This window comes from Nilaparvata lugens, chromosome 6 (assembly GCF_014356525.2).
Source record: "Nilaparvata lugens isolate BPH chromosome 6, ASM1435652v1, whole genome shotgun sequence".
Classification (NCBI taxonomy): Eukaryota; Metazoa; Arthropoda; class Insecta; order Hemiptera; family Delphacidae; genus Nilaparvata; species Nilaparvata lugens.
Window position 1 is genome coordinate 12,526,034 of NC_052509.1, and position 23,348 is coordinate 12,549,381.

Here is a 23,348-nt window from a genome sequence, read left to right on the forward strand (position 1 = left end):
GATACAGCTAGAGAATATTGTGAAATCAAAATCTCTCAAATAGATTGAAAAGTACAGATTATTATCAGAGCGCTTTGTCAACTTTCAAGGTCTTCTCTTATCAAGTTTTATCAATTCTATCACTTGCTGATTACAATAATTATTCTTGACATTATTCGCTCTGACTGTGACAATGCCACTGTAATTTTAATTGTCTCCTATGTCAACTAAAGTCATACAGCCTGACAATGTTGACTATATTGACAGTAGGCAGCTATAGTGAGGTCCACGTTATAATGGCAGTATTTGATTGACATTGCTGTTATTGCTATCCTTGTCTGTCATTCGACAAAGCAGATAGCGCTATTCTTTTCTAGCTCCGCAGTGTTGCCATATTGTTTTTTAACAATGTAGAAGTACAATTGATTGACAAGATATTCAATCAAATCTATTAAAATATTTAATCATTGAAGAATACATTTTGTGGAGGGATAAAATATGATTGGTTATTTTAAACAAGAATGAACAGTTGATATTGCTATGGTATCAGCTATCTTCTATAGAAGGCAATGGCAAGGCAGAGAATCGGCAACGGTGTTCTCCTATCTTTATTAACTGCCATTATAATGAGGACCTCACTGTAGGCATGGAGTAGATTGAACCATCTTCTTCAGTAGAAGTTCAAAGATTGGAATAAAAATTCTGTATTTGATCAGATTTTTCATCAAATTCAATATAGGTACCGTATTGAGAGGATAAAATTCAACGGTTGCTGATAAAAATATGGAGTGCTATTAGATTTGTCATTTGATTTAATAAAAATGTTCTAATATAATATTTTAATTAAATCTGAGGGCATAATTTAATCAGCTCTTATGAACTCACATAGAATTTGATTATGTATCTTACCAGTGCACATATATTGATTTAAAAATAATACTAGTGTAGGTTCTATCATAGAGTAAAAATAGAGAGAGTACCTTTATTTATTTATTTGGTTAGCACAAACGATACAATGATTGGAAAAGAAAAAAACAGGCTATTGCCTAAAACTTTTCCAATTTCCTAATTTAGTTTCAAATTATCCAAATATTATACATAGGTTATGTCCATTTGAATTTCTACACCAAATCACAATCTGAGAATATAGATTGGAATAAAACAAAAAAAATTAAATTTGGGTAGATTGATAGTAAAACTTTTGTAAAAACATGAAACAAAATTTAAATTCACAAAATAAAGAATGAAACTATTTATTTGGTTCTTCTAATTAGAGGACCTGAAGTACGGTACCTACCTAGAGTTTTTTTTCAATGATTCAATGAGGTTCCATTTCACATAAACTTTAAAATCATATCTTCATCAGATTTTGATGAAAATGCATCATTGATGATAAGCCTACGTAGAAAATGTCTAGAGAGGTAGAGTAGAGGCTATGTAGGAATGATTTAGACTATTTATTAGAGATACCGTAAGAGAGAGAACAAATTAACGGAAATTCAATGATGATGGAAGAAACAAAGAGAAGTAAAAAGAAAAAATGATAAGAATTATAAAAGAATAAGAAGAAGAAGAAACCTTCCAATTACAATATTGTATGATGAAGAGAAAACAAGGAAAAGTGAAAAAATTAAGAGAAATAAGAATGAGAAAATCTTTTTAGTGAATTCATTATTATTATCAACAATAATCCAAGAAGAAGAAAAAAAAGAAGAAGAAGAAACCTTCCAATTACAATATTGTATGATGAAGAGAAAACAAGGAAAAGTGAAAAAATTAAGAGAAATAAGAATGAGAAAATCTTTTTAGTGAATTCATTATTATTATCAACAATAATCCAAGAAGAAGAAAAAAAAGAAGAAGAAGAAGAAAAAGAAGAAGAAGAAGAAAAAGAAGAAGAAGAAGAAAAAAAAGAAGAAGAAGAAGAAGAAACCTTCCAATTACAATATTGTATGATGAAGAGAAAACAAGGAAAAGTGAAAAAATTAAGAGAAATAAGAATGAGAAAATCTTTTTAGTGAATTCATTATTATTATCAACAATAATCCAAGAAGAAGAAAAAAAAGAAGAAGAAGAAAAAGAAGAAGAAGAAACCTTCCAATTACAATATTGTATGATGAAGAGAAAACAAAGAAGAGTGAAAAGAAAAAAGAATAAAAATAAGAGGAATAAGAAGAATGAGACAATCTTCATATATAGTAGTAGACTTATCAACAATTATTCAAGAAGTAGAAGAAAAAGAAAAAAGAAGAAGAAGAAACCTTTCCAATTACAATATTGTATGATGAAGAGGAAAACAAGGAAAAGTGAAAAAATTAAGAGAAATAAGAATGAGAAAATCTTTTTAGTGAATTCATTATTATTATCAACAATAATCCAAGAAGAAGAAAAAACGTTTTCAATAACAAAATAAAATAATTCGATTAAATGCAGCATTGCTGGTTCAATATTGTTATTTATATTTAACATATTTTAATGTGGATGTGACAACAATAAAACTGTGTTTTTTTAATATGATGAAAGAATAGCACAAGGTTACCTTATTTTTTCTCTCCCTATCATTTTGATGATGTACTTATTGTATGAATCAATAAAGAGTTTAAATAAAGAGAGATTATATTGAAGGAATAAAACAGCAGTTCAACAGTAGGCTATATATATATAGATATATATACGAGGTACAGTAGTACACGGTATAATGTATTACTAAATAATGAACTAACACTTGTTACTATATATAAATATATATTGAGAAGTGACTAGTTTGTAGAAGTGGTTGACCTTCAACTGCATACTATTTGCAAAAAATTTACTGCTACACGTGATAAATTATTCATCACCCGATTACCTACCCACATAATATATCTTTATTTATAGGTATACATTCAACATCTATATCTGAATGATGCAACTCATTCAACCGATTATCCACATTATATAGCTATATTAATAGACCTTGTAACATATATATGACTGGTGCAACTCATTCAACCGATTATCCACTTAATATATCTATATTTATGGTCCTTTAACATCTCTTATGACTGATTCACTTTTATTAACTGGCTTTATGACTTACCAAGTCCCCCGGATTCAAAGGACTTCGTAAGTCCTGTACAAAGTCCCCGAACTCAAATCAAAGGACTTCATCATACTTGATCTAACAAAACAATTATTTTTGAAATCGACTATTAATTAAAAAATTACTTTCTAAAAAGGAGCATTTTCTTATTCAAATACTGTGCAGTTCTTGATTGAAGTTCTTGAGAAATCATACAGATAAGATTTTGTTTGAAGAAATTTTAATGTTACATGTTTTAATTATATTGAATAATTAACACTGCCGCCTGCCTCAACGATAAAAATGTACTATTACTTAATGTGTAGGCTAAAACATTTTTTCCCTTTTCCTTTTTATTTCATTCCTTTCTAATAAATTTTTGTTTTTCCCTTTTTTTATTAATTCTGTACCCAAAACCTTTGGGTTTGGCAGGACCCTCAATAATTGTTTGTATTGTGGATAAAAATTTTAATTGATTGATTGATTTTGTGAAAATTGTTAGAAGCTATCAATTTTGATGGATATGATTCAAATAGATGAATAAATTTATCCAATCTATTATAATTTATATCTACACCAACATAATCTATATTTTTATCTCCATTTTTATAGCCTCTATGTATTCATCCTCAATAGTATAAATATAATATAATAGGTATCTATTCAACCTTCTGTATTTATTCAACTTTGCCGTTATTTTTGCACCTATATTTTTTGAATGTACATCGTATACAAGAGGAAGAAGACAGGAGGAGAAGATGAAGAAGAAGAAGAAGAAGAAGAAGAAGAAGAAGAAGAAGAAGAAGAAGATGAAGAAGAAGAAGATATCTATAAAGAATATGCAGACAGTTTTTATAGTGAATCTATATATCTATATCATAGAATGAGCTCTGAAAAACGCCACAAAATATTAGGCTAAGGTTGAATTCTATAGCTTGTGCCAAAAAACTTAGGAAGCCTACCTACATCATTATGTATTATGCGTGTAATAAAAGAGTGTCAGGTGAAGAGTAACGAGTAATAAGTAGGTTAACGGTTCTTTTTTATTGAACTGTTAGTATTTATTTGGTAGGCTATCAAAATATGAAAAAATTATGCAGAAAATTTGCAGAAGCAGGTTAAGGATTTCTTTTCAATTCGTTACATGTTGAAAGTCGTTGTTTAAAACTACAAAGTACGGTAGTGTGTATGTGAAATATTTCTTCTATGTTTGATTTAGAAGCATCTAAATTTAAAAATCACCACTTTGTGAAAATAATTAAGGACTAAAAATTTTGTGAAGTGAACAACTACAAGACTTGACCTATTTTTGACTATATGTGTCACCTTATATAAATTTTGGAGAGAAATAGCACAAGCCACAAGGTTACCTTATTTTTTCCCTCCTCATCATTCTGATGATTCCGCAGATTGAAATTAGAATTTAAATAATTATTAACTATTTGCAATATTGAACGATAAAATGATAGAGCATCATAAAAAGGCCATTTAATAATTCAATATCGGATAATATACATACTCAAGAATAGAGACTCTCCAGTGAATGGAATATTCAATATTTAGTTTAATTGGTATTTAAATAATTATTAACTATTTACAATATTGAACAATAAAATGATAGAGCATCATGAAAATGCCATTTAATAATTCAATTGGATAATATACGTTCACAAGAATAGAGACTCTTCAGTGAATGGAAAAGGCCAATAGAGAGGTCCACGCTAAAATGGCAGTGGAGAAATAAAGGAGAACAACGTTTCCGATCATCTGCCTTGTCAATGCCTTCTATAGACGATAGCTGATACAGGTTTACTGATGTATATTAACTGTCCATTCTCGTTAAAAATAATATAAATTATATTTTATTGAGCAAGAAATTATATTTTCCAATAGTTTCATGATAAATTTTCATAATCAAGATGAAATATTTTGTTATTAATTATCAATTCTACATTGTTAGAAGACGATCTGACAACAGAGCAAAGCGAGAAAAAGATAGCGTTATCCGCTTTGTTTAATGATAGACAAGGATAGCAATATATCATTGCTAATCAAACACTGCCATTATAACGTGAACTTAACTAAATCTGGTATTTAGTTCACAATTTTGGGAGTCAAGTGCTCAAAATAAAATTGGTTTTACTCCAAGTTCGACAATTATTTTTTCAATTTACTGTTATTGCTTCAGTTGTTCATTGAAGCATCCTTGAATTGTCTTTTTTCAAGCACTTGCTTCAATTTTACGATGACATTTGAAACAATAGACAACAAAGAATGGAAGTTATTGGAAAAAATACATAAAAAAATGCATTCCACACATATTGAAACTTTGACAATTGTTGACATGTGGACCTAGTGGGAAAGTATATAATTATGTAAATGATCAATTGAAATTACACTATAAGAAAAAACTAACATACATGACAAATTAAAAGCTGTTGAATGAAAAGTTAAATGGATGTTTTTGAAAAAAACATAAAAAATACAATCCTAACATATATTGGAACTGTGACAGTAATTGATAACATGTGAACAAAGTGAAAAAACGGTTAATTGGAATTAGACTATGAGAAAAAACTTACATTTTTGTTCTAGTAACAATTGTGGGGGGGATTTCAATAAGTATGTTGGTTTTTGGCAGTAGATCTCAATTATTTTTTATACATCTCTAAAGTTTATTTCCAACATAATAGTCACCAGTTCTTATCTCTCATCCGTCTTGTTATCATCGATCATGTGCATCATTATGTATCTTGTTATCAATGTATTCGAGTCAGTGAGGATAATATTGTGAACCATATCATTGTTGAAGTGAATAACCGGTTCTTGTTGAGGAGTGAATTCTCATTTCTCATAATTCACGGTTACTATACTATTAATTATTTACAAATATTTTCAAACTTCAGCTGTGTTCGGTAAGTAGGGATTTCGTTGTCAAGTGTTTGTAGTCCAGTCAATATAGACATAAAAAAGGGGATGTGCTTACGATTTATATTGTAGTTCTGATTTTTTAATATATTATTTGGGTACATAAGAGAAGTCCAGAACCAATTTCTTCATGCAAAATTTCCTTGTGCTAGGTACAGGGTAGAAATTGACCATTTTTTGTGTATTGGAATATGGGCTTAAGTACACTCAACAATAAATATTCCACTTTTCGACCGAATTTTTATTTGTATCAGAAGTTATAAGTGTTTGAAATTTTGATCCTTGAGGTGTCCTTAAGCGCGCCTCTCCACTAGGAAATACTGAAATGAAGTGCATCTAACGGGTGATTCTCATAGAACATAATTTTATGAACTTATGTTATTGTGCTAAATATCAATGTGAAGACTATGTAGTTGGTGGTGATGGTTGAAGCTGAAAATTAGGTGTTTTTCACAATACAAGGAGCATTGTTGTCAGGTGTACTTGGAAATCTATAGGAGATAGAGCGCTCTACCTGATCTCAGATTGTAGAGCACAAAAATACGCCAGAGGGATTCTGAATTATACATCTAAATGGTAACAATCGGAAGATATTGTTGATCAAAATCTAAAATTCATCAAAAATGTATTCTCTCTTCAAATTGCACTCATTTTTGAAAAATCATAACTCAGTACTCATTGGAGATAGAGAGTTCCGAATGATCTCATTTTATACAGAATTTCATATTCTAGAAAAAAGGCGATAGCAAATTTTTCTGTCCGACAACAAGATTTTGCAGAAATAGCTGAAAACTGGAAAATGAGCCGAAAATACGAGGTTTTTGGGCCACTCTGTATCTAGCACAAGGAAATTTTGCATGAAGAAATTGGTTCTGGACTTCTCTTATGTACTCAAATAATATATTAAAAAATCAGAACTACAATATAAATTGCATGCACCAATGAATATAGTGGCTGGATTATTGAAGATTAGACCAGATTATAGCAGGACCTCCTATATACTTGGAAGTCCTGATTATAGGGACTGTGATTGAATTTATAAGATGTCTAAAGATTAGGTTACCTGTTTTAAGATTTCAAGATAAAATCATAATTAAAAAAAAATAGCACTCGAAGATATCTAATGGTATGGTTCGTTCATGTTCTGAATTTCAAACCGATTTTTTGTTAACTCAAGCCAACTACTGTCGACTACTGTTTTGGCCGGGTGAGAGTGTAAGAACGGCACAGTATTAGAATGATAAGATTTTTTTATTCATGTATGTTACAATATTTACTGGCCTATACACTAATTTACATTAAACAACTGCATTGCTAATTATTCAAAGAATTTTACAAAGAATAAAAATTAATCAATGAGAATAAAGATTGAATTCAATTGGAATAACGATAGTATATAATATATTGTGATATAACTTCATAAATCTTCAGAAATACTGTAATTGTCGATTCTCTGAGAAAGATAATTATAAAATAATATCCTTCCCATCAACACACGACCGGACAGACCGTGTGAGAGACTACCAGCGTCACATATATAGCTTCACCAAAAACAACTACTAGGACTATCGGCTTGAGTTAACAGTGAAATTTGCAGCATAAACGCTCTATACAATGGGATACCTCCTCATGCTATCTTTTCTCTATGGTATAACGCTTTGAAAAGTACGGTACCGTATAAAAGTCTTGTTTTGCAGAAATATTTTTTTTTAGATTTTCCTCTTTTGAATGTGCTATTTAGGCCTTGATATTATGATAATGTTTTAATAGTAGGTATAACACATTTATTCAAGACGGTTGGACATGACCTTAGCTTCATTCTCTCTTGATAATCCATCCCATTTACTTATTTTTTTCATCTCACTTTTCAATCATTTCTTTTAAAGGCGCCAACATTTTTTTCTTTTCATGCGATAAAGAGAGACTCAGTGTGTCAGTCACCCATTCACTTGACCCATATTTCTGTACTGCTAGTTCACTTACAAAATGTCAGCATGTGTTGAATGGGAAGCCTATAGTGTTATCTATGAGTAATACTGACAGTTTTTAAAGTAAATTGAACTGAACTTTGCTGTAATCTCTCAAACGAGATAGCTTTGAATAATTATTTTACTTACATTTCACAATTGATTAAGTATAAGTTTGAAATTGATTTTTGAAAGCATGTTGACATTTCACTTGTCAAGTTTTAATTAGATGCAAGTGGGTGCTCTGATATAAAGTATAAAATATATAGTGATGTTCACGTTATAATGGTAGTGTTTGATTAGCAATGGTATTGCTATCCTTGTCTATTATTCAACCAAGAGGATAGTGCTATCTCTTTCTCGTTTTGCTCTGTTGCCAGATTGTCTTTTAGCAATGTAGAACTAAATAGTTGACAAAATATTTCATCTTAATTATGAAAATTCATTGTGTAATTATTATTAAAAAATATAATTTCTTGCTTGATAAAATATAAATTATATATATAAACCTGTATCAGCTACCGTCTATAGAAAGCATTGACAAGAAAGAGGATCGGCAACGTTGTTCACCTATCTTTCTCCACTGCCTAACGTGGACCTCACTATATTTGAATAAATATTATCGAATGAATCCTCTTTACCTCTTTCTCGCTTTGCTTTGTTGCCAGATCGTCTTTTAACAATGTAGAATAAAATTAATAGATAATTAAATGTAGAATAGTTACTGTAATACAATGTAGAATTAATAGTTTATTAAATATTTCATCTTAATTATGAATATTCATTATGAAATAATAAAAAATATAATTTCTTGCTTGATAATTTATCATCTTAAACTAGAAGAACAGTTAATACAAAATGTATTATATCAATATAAACCTGTATCAGCTACAGTCTATAGAAGGCATTGACAAGACAGAGGATCGGCAACGTTTTTCTCTACTGCCATTATAAAGCTGTAGTGAATTTAACTGAACTTTGCTCCAATCTCTGGAACGAGATAGCTTTGGATAATTATTTTACTTACATCCCACATTTGAATAAGTAATTTTGAAATTGATTATTGAAAGCATATGTTGACATTTCACTTGTCAAGTTTTAATTGGATGTAAGTGGGTGATCCGCTTTGAAGTGAATAATAAAGTAATAATATAATGTCACTGCAGAAATAAACTTTCACTTCTGACCATATTTGCAGAGTTGAGTTTTGATACATGATTCTTTAGTGTCAATAATTTTATTCTTGAAGAGAAGTCGATTGAGAACACATATACACTGTCTATCAGACTGGTTACTTTTCCAAGACATTGTGTTCATTAAAATTAAAAATCTGGTGTGGCGCACTCACACAACTTTCCTTGCCGTTATTAGAATTGATCACCTGAAGCTAGTGTTCACGCGCATCACAAGTCTACTTATAAACAAAGATCTAAGCCAGCTGGTGACAGGACAATAACGCTGGAAACATTCGAGGTCTGATATCTCTTCATAGTGATTGATTTAATAGAATCAACAGTTGCCAACAGTTTGCAATTGGATAATCACAGTCATTTTCTCTAATTTCGAGCTTAATTTCAATTTTAGGTGAAAATGTTACTCAACATTAATTGTAGAGATTTTTATGTTCAATTTTCTCCACTCGAATTTTTTTGTTTAAATTGTATCTGAAGCCTGATAAATGAGAATCTGAAATCCAACTTTGCATAGATGGGGCGGAGCTCCTGAAATTTTTACAGATATGGGACTTGTGGCAATTGATAGAGCTTATCAATGACTATTCCAGGTATGAATTTAATCAAAATCGTTGGAGCCGTTTTCGAGAAAATCGCGAAAAACCCTTTTTTGACAACATTTTCGCCATTTTAGCCGCCATCTTGAATTGCATTTGATCTAAATTGTTCGTGTCGGATCCTTATAGTGTAAGGACCTTAAGTTCCAAATTTCAAGTCATTCCGTTAATTGGGAGATGAGATATCGTGTACACAGACGCACATACACTCATACACACACACACACACACACACACACACACACACACACACACACACACACACACACACACACACACACACACCACACACACACACACACACAGACCAATACCCAAAAACAACTTTTTTGACTCAGGGGACCTTGAAACGTATAGAAATGTAGAAATTGGGGTACCTTAATTTTTTTCGGAAAGCAATACTTTCCTTACCTATGGTAATAGGGCAAGGAAAGTAAAATATATGGTGACACAGAAAAACGGGAACTTTTAAAAACGCCATAAAACATTAGTGGGAAGGGCAAAAATGATTTTATTCAAACTAATGTAAAGTTCAAGACTTGCCATTTAAGAATTATCACCGTAATAACATCTATCACTTATTGGCAATTACTTCTTCAAGATGGCTTCCTCCTGAACGAATACACTCTTGAAATCTGTGTTGACGATTCCTCATTGATCGCTGCAACATCTGCGTTTCCTGGTCCCATGATCTGTCCACCTACGATTTTCTGTTTGTGGAGCTATCTCAAATCAAACGTTTTCACAACTTGACCTGTGGTTGAATCATAACAGACAATTCAAAATGAAATTAACAATATCCCAGCTGAAATGTTGCAGCAATCGTTCTATAATCTCAACTCAGATTTAAAGAGTGTATTCGTGCAGGAGGAAGCCATCTTGAAGAAATAATTAACCGAGCGAAGTGAGGTCTAAGATTCAAGTCGACGATTTGGCATTTCTCTTAATGTTTAAATGTTTGAATGTTTAAATGTTTGAATGTTTGAATGTTTGAGTGTTTGAATGTTTGAATGTTTGAATGTTTGAATGTTTGAATGTTTGAATGTTTAAATGTTTAAATGTTTGAATGTTTGAATGTTTGAATGTTTAAATGTTTATATGTTTATATGTGCGCATTTACGGCGAAACGCGGTAATAGGATTTCATGAAATTTGACAGGTACCTATGTTATTCCTTTTTAAATTGCGCGTCGACGTATATACAAGGTTTTTGGAAATTTTGCATTTCAAGGATAATATAAAAGGAAAAAGGAGTCTCCTTCATACGTCAATATTAGAGTGAAAATCAGACTATAGAATTATTCATAATAAATCAGCTGTCGAGTTGACTATAAATTGCATGCCATGACGCATGCAATTCAATATCTCAATGTAACTTGGTAAAAAATTAGCAGCTGTGTAGACTATAAATCGCATGCCTCATTGAATGCAATTTTTATGCAATATCAAATAGGATGCAAAGAACTTATAACAGCTCGTCTGGACGCCTAGATGTCTTCTGGTTTTCTCGCGCTAAATTCCGGAAAGCGTTATATGATAATTAAATCTTGTGTAAGAATGATCTGATCAAATGAATAGTTAGTGTAGCCTATCAGTGTGGATGTGCTTATGGTTTGGGACGTCGTTATAACTGCGCGAGGTCTACTGTTCACAGAACTACTAGTAATTGTCAAAAAGTGGAAGATGTTATTAATAATTATCAAATAGCAAGTCTTGAACTTTACATTAGTTTGAATAAAACCATTTTTGCCCCTCCCACTAATATTTTATGGCGTTTTTAAAAGTTCCCGTTTTTCTGTGTCACCCTATCATTGACACAGAATGAATAGTTTAACAAATGAATGAATCGAATCTACAGAAATGTTGATGAGATTCAGCCTCTATAATGTTGAATCAATTTCTAATATCTATGAATCAACACTGGATGAATCAAATAAATTTCTATCAATGAAACAATCACAATCTGAACTGCAACTCAAGGCCAACACACAAGGTTTCTTATGTTGGCAGTGCCAAATATTACATTGATAATATTGTTATACTCAAGTTAAAATCAATGTCTATTTGTATTGTATACTCTTGTAATTATTAATATTGTACAACTATGTATTTGTAATTTTGGCAATAAATTCAATTCAATTTCAATTTTGAAGCTTATTCAACAACAAACCGAACAAACAACATGGGATGAATCAAAATGAATTTGTGTGAATCATATAGTACTGTCACATTCATCATCAATTAATTCTTGATGAATCAACAAGCTAATCAATTGAAAGACATTTCGAATCAATCTTCACAAAAAGTTCTATAAAAATTATTTATCATGAAACAAAAATTCAAAGTTCATTGCTCATTTTTATCATTTGAACAATTGTGCAGCAGTCTCATTTGAACAATTATCGAACAATTTCGATAATTCCATATGTGTGAATTATTGTTCTTTGCTTTCTCAATTATTCAAGATAAGATCAGACAATGCCAAACCGAGTCAGTGACAATAGAATGATTGCAAAGTCACGTGCATTGCTTTATGACTCATTCTAATCTGAATAGGATGACAAATAGGGTTACACAGCGTTCATATTCATGAAGTATACTAAAGCGCAAATTGTGTTGGCGTATGCTAAACTACCTACATTAGGCTACTACCGTAATAGATCAAGTGTGAAATCTGGTATATTATAGTGAGCTCTATCATTGTACAGAGACAAAGCAGATAAAACTATAGTTAGGTCAAGGTGAAATGAAAATATGTTGTCAATTCCACAAAATTTTTATTTGAGTCCAAACTAGTTTCGATGCACTTGGCATTATTTATTTATTTATTTATTCATTTATAGTCTATAATATGACAATTCCCACTGAGTCTAACAAGACCCATATTAGTACAAAACAAAATAGCACTGTACATGAATAAACTATACAGTAAGTATTAATGTAAAACTAAAAGTATAATAGATGAGCACAGTAAAAATTAATATAGATTACTTCAAAAACAAGATAGGAATAGAAAAATGAGAAGGAAAAAAAAAAAAAAAAAAGTCATGCAGTTCGTGAACCCATGCAAAAATTTATTTCATAGGTAAGTAATTATAAAAAAAGGAATAGGGTACAACTTCTCCTCACTACCAGCCATAAGTCAATACCCAGAAGCAAGAGCTAGGTGTCGATGCACTCTCTTTTGAAATAGTGATAAGGATGGGGAAAGGATGATATATGGCATCATCAACAGTGCTGGTAGACTGATGAGTGGTAGACAGTATACCACTGATGATGATGCCAAGTGCATCGAAACTAGTTTGGACTCAAATAAAAATTTTGTGGAATTGACAACATATTTTTATTTCATCTTAAGATGGAGAAATTCCACATCTCTGTGCAAAGTGTTAATTTTATAGTGAGGTCCACGTTATAATGGCAGTATCTGATTAAAATTGGTGTTGCTATATTTGTTGATCATTTGACAAAATGTAATCAGTCTCATCTTCCAAGAATTTCAATCTTAACTATTGATGTATTGCTTCGTATGAAGAGGAAAAATAAATTAATCTATCATTAATCACTCAAAATCAATCAATTAACATTTTTCTATTAGCCTACTTGAAGAGGTATTAGATGGTAATATAGGGTTAACTCCAACTGATATATGTAGCCAGTTCAATCAAAATGAAAAATCAAAATTTTTATTCACAATACAAACAATTGAGGGTCCTGCCAAACCCAAAGGTTTTTCGGCGGGTGCCCAGTTACAGAAAAAAAGGAGTAACAAAAGATAAATAAACTTAGACAAAATAAATATTATACATCAAAGAATTTAATAAGATGAAAGAGAACAAATACAAATTGCAAAAACAAAATACGAAATATACTTCAGATTTTGATAGAGAATTAATGAAAAAAGGGAGAATAACGAAAACGTATTAGAAAGGAATGAAGAGTTTTTGTCATTTTTATAATATATAATGGTTTTAAATTGATATTATGATGATAATCAAGCTTGTAATAATAAATTTAAGCTTAATTTGATAATAAATTTAAGCCTAATTTGATAATAAATTAAATTTAAAAATATATACTGTGTGAAAATAATTAGAGACTGAAAATTTTGTTAAGTGAACAAGACTCAACCTATTTCGGACTATGTGTAACCTTATATCTAAATTTGGGAGAGGAATAGCACAAGGTTACCTTATTTTTTTCTCACTGTCATTTCTTATGATGTAGGCCTACTTATTGTATGAATGAATGAAGAATAAATAATAATCAAGCTGAAGGTTGCCATAAATACGAATTTAATCCATTCTCTCATAGATTATAGTACAAAATAGGCTGAAATCAAATAGTTTTATTATTTGTTCTCGAGCAAGTACTCATACAAATAGGAGTTGCTATCCCAATCAGATACATAATGCATTCTTCATTGACAGAACAAATAATCAAAACACAAACATTACAAAAAATCCTGCTACGATAGTATAATAACAATATTCAAAATTAACATTAGAAATTATAAAAAATACACAAATAGTTTGAAGGAGAATTCCATGGAAATTTACAAATATAGCAATAAGAAAAATTAACCGACAATGTGATGTTAGATTAGGAATTCTGTAGCTACATTAATGTGTGAGAATTCTAAGGTATAAAATTATTACCAACATAAATATGCGAAATTTAATATGTGAGAAACTATAAAAACAAGTAATAAAATTACCAGTAAATTCGTGAACGACTAGAAAAGAGTTAATTTTAACAAGCAATCTTTGAAACGAAAAATACAATACGAAATACAGCCTACTATAATTTCTCTGAATGAATATAGGCCTCAACGTCGATAGAAAAAACTGTCTGTAGTATTCTTGACTTGAACACTTTGAAAAAACTTTCTTGTGTATTGGCAATTGGAGAATGATGTAAAAATATGTTACACTTAGATAATATTCAACGTCTTGAAGTGTGTTAGTAGAGCTTGAACTATCTATCATTTCAAGAGTGATTTATCGCATTTTTTATACATTATTTTCCATTCAGTTATCTAGGAAATATTCTATTACAGACATAATACATACTTATGTGTTTGATAAATTTGGAAAAGAAATGTCGGAATTCTACTCTGTAGTCTGATGATCTGTGAATATTTCTTCGAATTTTCATTCAGTTATCTGACGAATATATTCTCGCAGACAGAAACTTACTCGTGATTGATAAATTTTGCAGACACTTTACTCGTGTTTGATTGATAAATTTTGAATTTTCTGTTCTAGGAGCTTCACTCTATGCAGTCTGATGGTTTATGACTGAAGTAATTTAATCAGACAAGTGTCTGAAAGCTGTCTGGATGTGGGATAAGTTTGTGCTTGAACTCACTGCTTAGTGCTTACAACTTAGATGGATTCAAAGGCAAGTAATGGTAAGTTATCAAATTGATTTGGAACTTATTTAAATAATTATTAATCTAGATAAGAAAGTAAGACAAATTAAATTTTTTCAAAGTATAATTATTATAAAAAAGTACTTGTATCCTCTATAAATAGCCTAGTTTATTTGTTCTATATAAACGAATATTTGTGTTTATTATTTGTTGTTTATTATATAAACACAACTAGTTTCGAGCACTCATTCCATTTTCAAGTGTCAAAATGAAATAGTATTCAGTAATAAATAAACATCTTATCTTCAAATATTTACTTATCTTCAAAATATTTATTATATCATCAAATTTTTAAAAATAATGGGTTGAGTGCTAGATTTTCATTAGTCAAAGGCTTATTTTTTCAACTTATCAACTATATTATCTAGTAAATTATCTAATTAGGGCTATCACTTGATTAGTTAGTTGAAAAATAATCCCATAGTACTCTCTCAAGAAAAACTTGAAAATGAGTTCGAAATGCCGAAGCTGGTTGCTATTTTGTTTTATATAAAATGTCTTTGAAACAAGAGGTTCTATTGATTTATTTTTTATAAAGTATACATAATATTCTACAGCTAATATACAGTCATATAGTACCTGTCTTCTGTTAATTTGAATGACAATATTAATGTAGCCTATTGACAGATTATTCATGTACGGTAAATATTTTTTTCTCAATGATAAACTATAGCTATTTTATTTTATTTTGTAGCAAACTTATTTTTGAATCACTTATTCAATAGCTTCACCAAAAACTTGAAAATTTGCCAATTCTAAAAATATTTTAATAATACAAATCGTTGATTTGAATATTGAGTTATTGAATAGAAATATAATATTTCAATCAATTTTGCAGACCATAAATATTTCAGTTCAAATTAATTTTCTTATTCTTATAAAGTGGGCGTACTACTCTATTCTATCATATTTTGTCTTGCGTTTAAAATTTCAATTTAAAATATAAGTAAATAAATAAAGAATCAAATAGTAATAAATCACTGCTAGCAAGGAATTAAATGGAAGATAATAGACTATGAGTTGAAATAATTGAATCAAATCATGCTTACATAATAATATGACATGTATGGACATTGTAGCTCCATGTCGTACAACGATACAACTTTTTGACAGTTTGAGAAATTTTTAGACTGTCTTCGCCTTTCAATCAATACTTCTGCATTCCATTCTTGACAAGTGTCATGTCATGTCACAAAATTGTCCACAACTATCAACAGTTCACGTTTTCTGTCATTAAAACTAGGTACTCATAATTTTTTGTCCAAATACACTACCTTAGTTTATCTTTTTCTGTTAGGGCTACCCTTGAATAGAAATAAAAAATAAAACTCCAAATCTGTGTTTACACCAAAGTTATTAACAAAATGTTAATAACTTAATCTTTATAGATTCTATTAAATTGAACGGAACTTGACAAACACATATGTTCATCATGTGTATGATAAGTTATTTTCAATCTAACAGAATCTGTAAGGATTGTATTATTAAATTTTGCTGATAGCATTGATGTAAACACAGCTTTAGTACCCTTTTTAAAATTGTTACAACTGTTTAGTTTGATTGATTTTAGTTCTGTACGTACAGGTTTTAAGTTATCTGCTAATAGCAAACGAGTCAAATTGAAACAAGTAATGCATTTCTATTGCGTTTTCAAGTTCACCAGAACCTTTTTTCTTTAGAAAGACAATATTTTTTAATTGCAAAATTACAGTTTTATTCTTGTCACCTCCACATTTATAAGATTTGCACACAGGACTGTAGTTCTGTGTTGAAACCAACACATCTTCAGCTGTACTGCAGTCCTCTTGACTACTTTAATAAATAAAATTGAAATTGGAATTATCTTTATTCTTCTTCTTAGAAAATACAAACAATACACAATATACATATACAAAACTTGAAGAAGGTTCCTCACATGGGCAAAGCCTGTGTGCGAGGAAATAGATGAAAAATAATTATTGCTAGCATAAATTTCGTTTTACATTCAATATTCAATATTCTTTATTGATTCATACAATAAGTTCATCATCAAAATGATAGGGAGGGGAAAAAGTGAGGTGTAATCGTGTGCTATTCCTCTCCCAACTTTGGATAAAGTGACACATATTCCGAAATAGGATAAGTCTTGTAGTTGTTCACTTCACAATTAATTCTACAGTTTTGGAAATTATATGACCGCTTTGACAACAAATAGTTTCTTGAGTTTTTTATTGAAATTTCAATATTTTAATGTGGATGTGACAACAATAAAACTGTTTTAATATGAAGGAATAGCACAAGGTTACCTTGTTTTTTCTCTCCCTACCATTTTGATGATGTACTTATTGTATGGATCCAATAAAGAATCAATCAAAGAATCAATTTATATTTTAAAAAATCAAAGACAATAGTATATTGAATAATGAAGAAATTAAAATAATATGTTAGTCAGTAACTAATGTTGGATTTGCTAGTCTAAATAACTGATGAATAATAGAGAAATTTGAGAGATTATCAAGTATTAATTTGAGGACATTATTATCTGTTAATTGATTTACCTAATAATTAATTTTCTATCGCTTTTTTAACTATAGTGAGGTCCACGTTATAATGGCAGTGTTTGATTAGCAATGGTATTGCTATCCTCGTCTATCATTCAACAAAGCGGATAGCGCTATCTCTTTATCGCTTTCCTCTGTTGCCAGATCGCCTTTTAACAATGTAGAATTGATAATAAATTAACAAAATATTTCATCTTAATTATGAAAATTCATTATGGAATTATTGAAAAATATAATTGATTATTTTAATCTAGAATGGACAGTTAATATTACATCAATAGAACGGTATCAGCTACCGTCTATAGAAGGCATTGACAAGACAGAGGATCGTCAACTATCTCTCTCCACTGCCATTATTACGTGGACCACACTATAACTAACTATAATTTGACTAAAATGGTGTCTGGCTGATAACATTTCATTTCCGGTGCTGGTATTAATTCTTTCATAATATGCTTAGAAATTCTGCTTCAATAAACTATTAAATTATGTCCGTTCACTGTCCAATTTTCCATCCACATTTATATAGTTCCTTCATCCATACCATGTTAATATAGGAAATTATTATTCAACTTGAAGAATATCATATATTTATTATCATTCCCCTACCTCTTATTATTATTGATAAGGCTATTCATTCATTCATAAAATCACACATCTTTGAAATAATTTTGGGATAAGAACAAAAGCAACAGTGCGAAGCTAGACAAGGATAGAGATATTTGCTTCGTCTAATGACAGACAGGGATAGCTTTGATGTAAACGTAGCTTGACCTTTGAAAATGCATACCTCAATTCGCCAAGAAAAGTAAGTGTTTTTCAAATATTCACAAATGTAGTACAGTGTCTAAACTACAACAAAGTTCCCAAGTAGCACAATTTGATGGGCCAACGTTGGCAAAGCGTGGGTCAAAACAGTTGGTCAACCGTTAGAGATGGCGGTTGGCGCTCTGTGGGGCCATTGTACAAAACTCAACTGTTTCCCAACCTATTGCCACTCATTACCCAACAGCTCATAACAGTTCCCCTACCAAATCAACTGTTTCCCTACCAATGCCAACTTTGCCACCCATTGCCCAACAGTTCCCCTACCAAATCAACTGTTTCCCTACCCAATGCCAACTTCAATACAACAGTTCCCCTACCTAAAGCCTCCAATGGTACAATAATTCCCCTACTCAATGCCAACTTCAATTCAATGGTTTCCCTACCAAATGCCAACCATAGTGCAACAGCAGTTTCCCTCCTATTGAAACCCATAATTATAGAATGGTTTTCCTACCAAATATCACAGTTTTTGTAGCTGAAAACTGTGAAATTTGGTAGGTACACCATTCTATTGTTATGGGTTTCAATGAAAAGGGAAACAGCTGTTGCATACATGGCAGCAGGTAGCATTTGATAGATATATTGTTTATTATAGTTATTTTTCTCTATAAAAGCTATAACAGCTAGGGTTTTGTCAACTGGAGCAAAAATAAATAGTTTGAAACATTTCAAAAAGTTGGTTTTGTTTTGAAGAAGCACTAGCAGTAATATAGTAATATAGAACATGAACTAAATGTAACAAAGAGGCTTGTTTATATGAATAGTGTAGAATTCAGAGACAGTATAATCACAGTGTGGCCATTTGTTTGAAAAAGCCAAATTATGGAAAAAGTATGGTGCATTCAAAGAAGCTAAGTAATCAAAATTGAGACATCAAATAAGCACACTGTAATTATACTCTGTAGTGTGAAATAAAGGAAACAAATATAAACTACATGAAAAATCCTGTATATTGTAAAATTATTACAAAACACAGTCTTATAGGCTAATAATAAAATAATAGTGATAATCATAAGTACAGTATAAGTATCAACAAATTAATCAACCTATATTCTTAATACAATAGTAGGGAAAAGAAAAATCTCCATAAAGAAATTTCAATAATATTCATGTGTTAGACTTATTACACATACTATGTAAGAGATTTAAATAATATTCACATGTGTAAGTCTCACACAATAAGTAATGAAATTCATAAAGTGAACTCACTTCTTGTATTAGACAAATCAAATTCTATTGTTAGAGTTTTCAGAAAGAAAACCAGAACAAAGTACCATATGATAAAATAAAAGAAAATCACATTCTATTATGTACTAAGATATTGTAAGTACCATATAGGCTAATAATAAAATAATAGTAATAATCATAAGTACAGTATAAGTATCGAACAAATTAATCAACCTAGTATATTCTTAATACAATAGTAGAGAAAAAGAAAAATCTCCATAAAGAAATTTCAATAATACTCATATGCTTAAGTAATAAAATATTTCTTAAAGAAACGTCAACATTATCTTCAAGTTTCCAATGCCCTTTCTACACAGAGCCTTTTGATATGGAAGAATGATACAACAATTTGATACAGAGTCGGATGATTGCTGCAAAAAGGAAGCTTCTTTGACACAAAACATTTTCTGCAGGATGCAACAGATTCAATTATTTTATTTGAAGTTTGTCAGCTGATATATCCCAAAAATGTTTTAGATGGAATAATAAATTCTCAGATATATCAGCTGACCAATTTCAAATTAAATAATTGAGTCTGTTGCATCATGCAAATGTTTTGTTTCGAAGAAGCTTCCTTTTTGCAGCAATCATCTGACTCTGTATCAAATTGTCTTATTATTCTTCTGTATCAGAAGGCTCTGTGTAGAAAGGACTTAAGAAAGATCATAGATGATTATTACCGTAATAAATAATATTTATCGGCGGCTTTTGATATATTGAACATTCAAAATTAGAATAATAATTCATCAAAGAGATTATCATCAAGGGAAAAAATCAACGAAGATCATTGTCATCCATCAATCATCGTCGTCATCATCATCATCATTGATGCCAGGCACCAAATTAGAGTCAAAATATTGAAATTTATTTAAAATTGAAGAAATTATTTAAAAATTACAGTTGTTGCCGGTGTGAGTCAAGGTCTGCTTGATAACAGACAGCATGCAAGAGGATACAATACATTAGCCGAAGAAGGTACCTACTCAATTTTTATTTTCAAGACAATTTTTTGTGTCTTACTATGTTACTGTAGAACTATAATCTAGATAGAGTACCTCTTCGAAACAGTTAACTGGCAACTAAATTAATAATTTTGTCAGGTTGGCATTAAGTTGAGTTGACTTTGTTAGGTTGGCACCAAGTTGAAGATTTAAATGCATTTATCGCGGAAAAATTGATTGGGCACTGCTACTTCAATCCTGGGAATATTATATTACAAGCCGTCAGGCTCGCTTCGCTCGCCATATCCGTTTAGTCTGGACCCCCGACTGGATTGTCCTAACATATGATAAAAATGCTGAAATGAAAAATGCAGGCGAGCGATGCGAGATCGAAAAATGCTGATCTCATTCTTGGACGATCCAGTCGGTGGTCCAGGGGCGGAGCCCCCTGGCTAGACGGATATGGCGAGCCAAGCGAGCCTGACGGCTAGTAAATACATATACCTAAATCAAACAAAGCTCAACATAGCAACACAATCCAACCAAAATGTAATAATAATAAAAGGTAAGTGAAAAAACCACTGGCACTTGTTTATGTCTTGTCATGTGTTTGTCAAGTTCCGTTTAATCTGATAGAATCTATAAGGATTAGGTTATTACCATTTTGTTAATAACTTTGGTGTAAACACAGCTTAATACTATGAAAAAACCGGTATAGCATATATTCAGTATTGGGAATGATTTTGGAATACCCTTAAGTAGGTAGATCTTCCATCTACTAGTATTTTTTAATAGTAGTTTGAGTGAATAAATGAATATCTACAAAGTTTTTGTATGGATTTTATGAACTGATTGTACATTTGTGAAAATTTGGAACTGAATGGAAAAAGTTGTAGTAAATTCTATGAATGATACATTCGTTGGGTTTGAATGGTACGTACGGTAGCCTACAGTTTCCCTATCTTATCCTCAGTCACATCCTCTTCTATTATCTCCAAAATAATTATGTTTTATGTACACAGTACTTATCACAGCTCCTTCTTATTAAAATCGACTAATAAACAACTTTCTAGTAAAGTATTTCAATGAGGCTACTTGATTTGTTAATTAATAAAAAATAATTCCACAGTACCCTTTTGTTTTAAACATTTTTTCAAGTATAAAACACAATAATTGATTAAAATAACTATATCTGCCATTGTGTTTTTTATGAAAAAGGTTTTAGAACAAAAGGGTACTATGGAATAATTTTTTATCAATAATCAATGAAAATCTGGCCTACATCATTTAATTAAGTATACCCTACTTCTACTAGTCGTATACTACCATAGCCACCTCTAATAGAAGGCCCTGGCCTACGATATTGCAACGTCGCAGTGTAGGCCTAGAATTTAATACCATGATTGGTGAAAAAATCAGCTGGTATTTTCAAAAATCTTTTTCACCAATCATGGTATTAAATTCTAGGTCTACACTGCGACGTTGCAATATCGTAGGTCAGGGCCTTCTATTAGAGGTGGCTATGATACTACTTATAGTTCAAAGCCTATTTATTGAATCATAACATACTTTTATTAAGTGACTCATCCAATTAATTCACTAATAAATATTTCATCTATTAATATAATTATATTATATCGAAGCTGCTTTTAGTATTCATTCTTCTCTTGCTTAATTTATACCAATAAGGCAATCTGATAATATTGATGCTATTACAACTTCTCTGGAGTGTGAATAGAATGAATGATTTTCAATAAATTATTGAAAAAATGGTCTGTTTCATAATGATCCATGAATAATATATGCTTCATGAATATGGTATAGATAAAAATAATGATGGCTTATTGAATAATATGCTTCAGGAATGATGGTTTATCTTTTTTTCTCACAAGAGATAATAAGAATTGAGAAAATAACAATAAATTTGTTGACCTATTTTAGAATGGATAGTGATAATAATTTTGTCTTCTTCATGATAAATTTATTAATTTCAAGTTTTCATTCTCTATTAGTGAGAATGAGATTTATTTTTTATTAGTTTTTATTCTCTAGCTTTGTGGCGGATGTATATTTATTTAAATTATTTTACTGATTTGTGTTGTGATTTGTGTATTGACTCTCTAGATTGTGGATGATTATTGATATTCTCTTGAGAACAAAGGATATTTACTAATTTTATAATTTTGTGTACGTTATATTTATCTTTGCAGGTACCTCACAAGGGACCATTGATGTGGAAAACTCTAAAGTAAGTTTGATCCTTCTTAAGAAGGATTTGAATTCAAATAGTTCTTTAATATTCTTGTTAGTGTTATATGCTAGATCCTTCTTCAAATGTTTCCTAAATATTTTTTTCAGTGGAATACAATAATTCATATTATCTAAAATACAAGTACCTTACCGTACCACTACCTCCGTAAACAAAGCCATAGTGCATTCGTGTGACGTCAGCACAGGTAGGGTTCCTACACCAATAAAAACACTAGCTGATATAGATCAGCAGAAATCAACAAACTTTTATTGGTGTAGGAGCCCTACCTGTGCTGACGTCACACGAATGCACTATGGCTTTGTTTACGGAGGTAGTGACCGTACTTATTACCCCCACAATAGATTAAACACATGTTAGGATTGGAATATAGCAAGTTTAAAAAT

The 23,348-nt window shown here is 30.5% G+C and overlaps 2 protein-coding genes across 3 annotated transcripts in view; one reads left to right on the top strand and one right to left on the bottom strand.

Annotated features, from left to right (window-relative positions):
* The window catches only part of LOC111054654 (CXXC motif containing zinc binding protein), a 30,733-nt gene extending 14,218 nt beyond the window's left edge, over positions 1-16,515 (bottom strand). The window contains exon 1 of the mRNA XM_039430127.1: positions 16,207-16,515. Coding sequence (XP_039286061.1) covers positions 16,207-16,242 — 36 coding nt within the window. The 5' untranslated portion in view covers positions 16,243-16,515. The remainder of the gene's footprint in view (positions 1-16,206) is intronic.
* Positions 1-23,348, top strand: part of LOC111060106 (peptide transporter family 2) — a 59,312-nt gene that overhangs the window by 1,892 nt on the left and 34,072 nt on the right. Inside the window, exons 2-4 of one of the 2 annotated variants that reach the window (XM_039430125.1) lie at positions 14,991-15,136; positions 20,653-20,727; positions 22,904-22,941. In XM_039430125.1, coding sequence (XP_039286059.1) covers positions 15,115-15,136; positions 20,653-20,727; positions 22,904-22,941 — 135 coding nt within the window. In that variant the 5' untranslated portion in view covers positions 14,991-15,114. The remainder of the gene's footprint in view (positions 1-14,990; positions 15,137-20,652; positions 20,728-22,903; positions 22,942-23,348) is intronic. The other variant, XM_039430126.1, reaches the window with a different exon arrangement.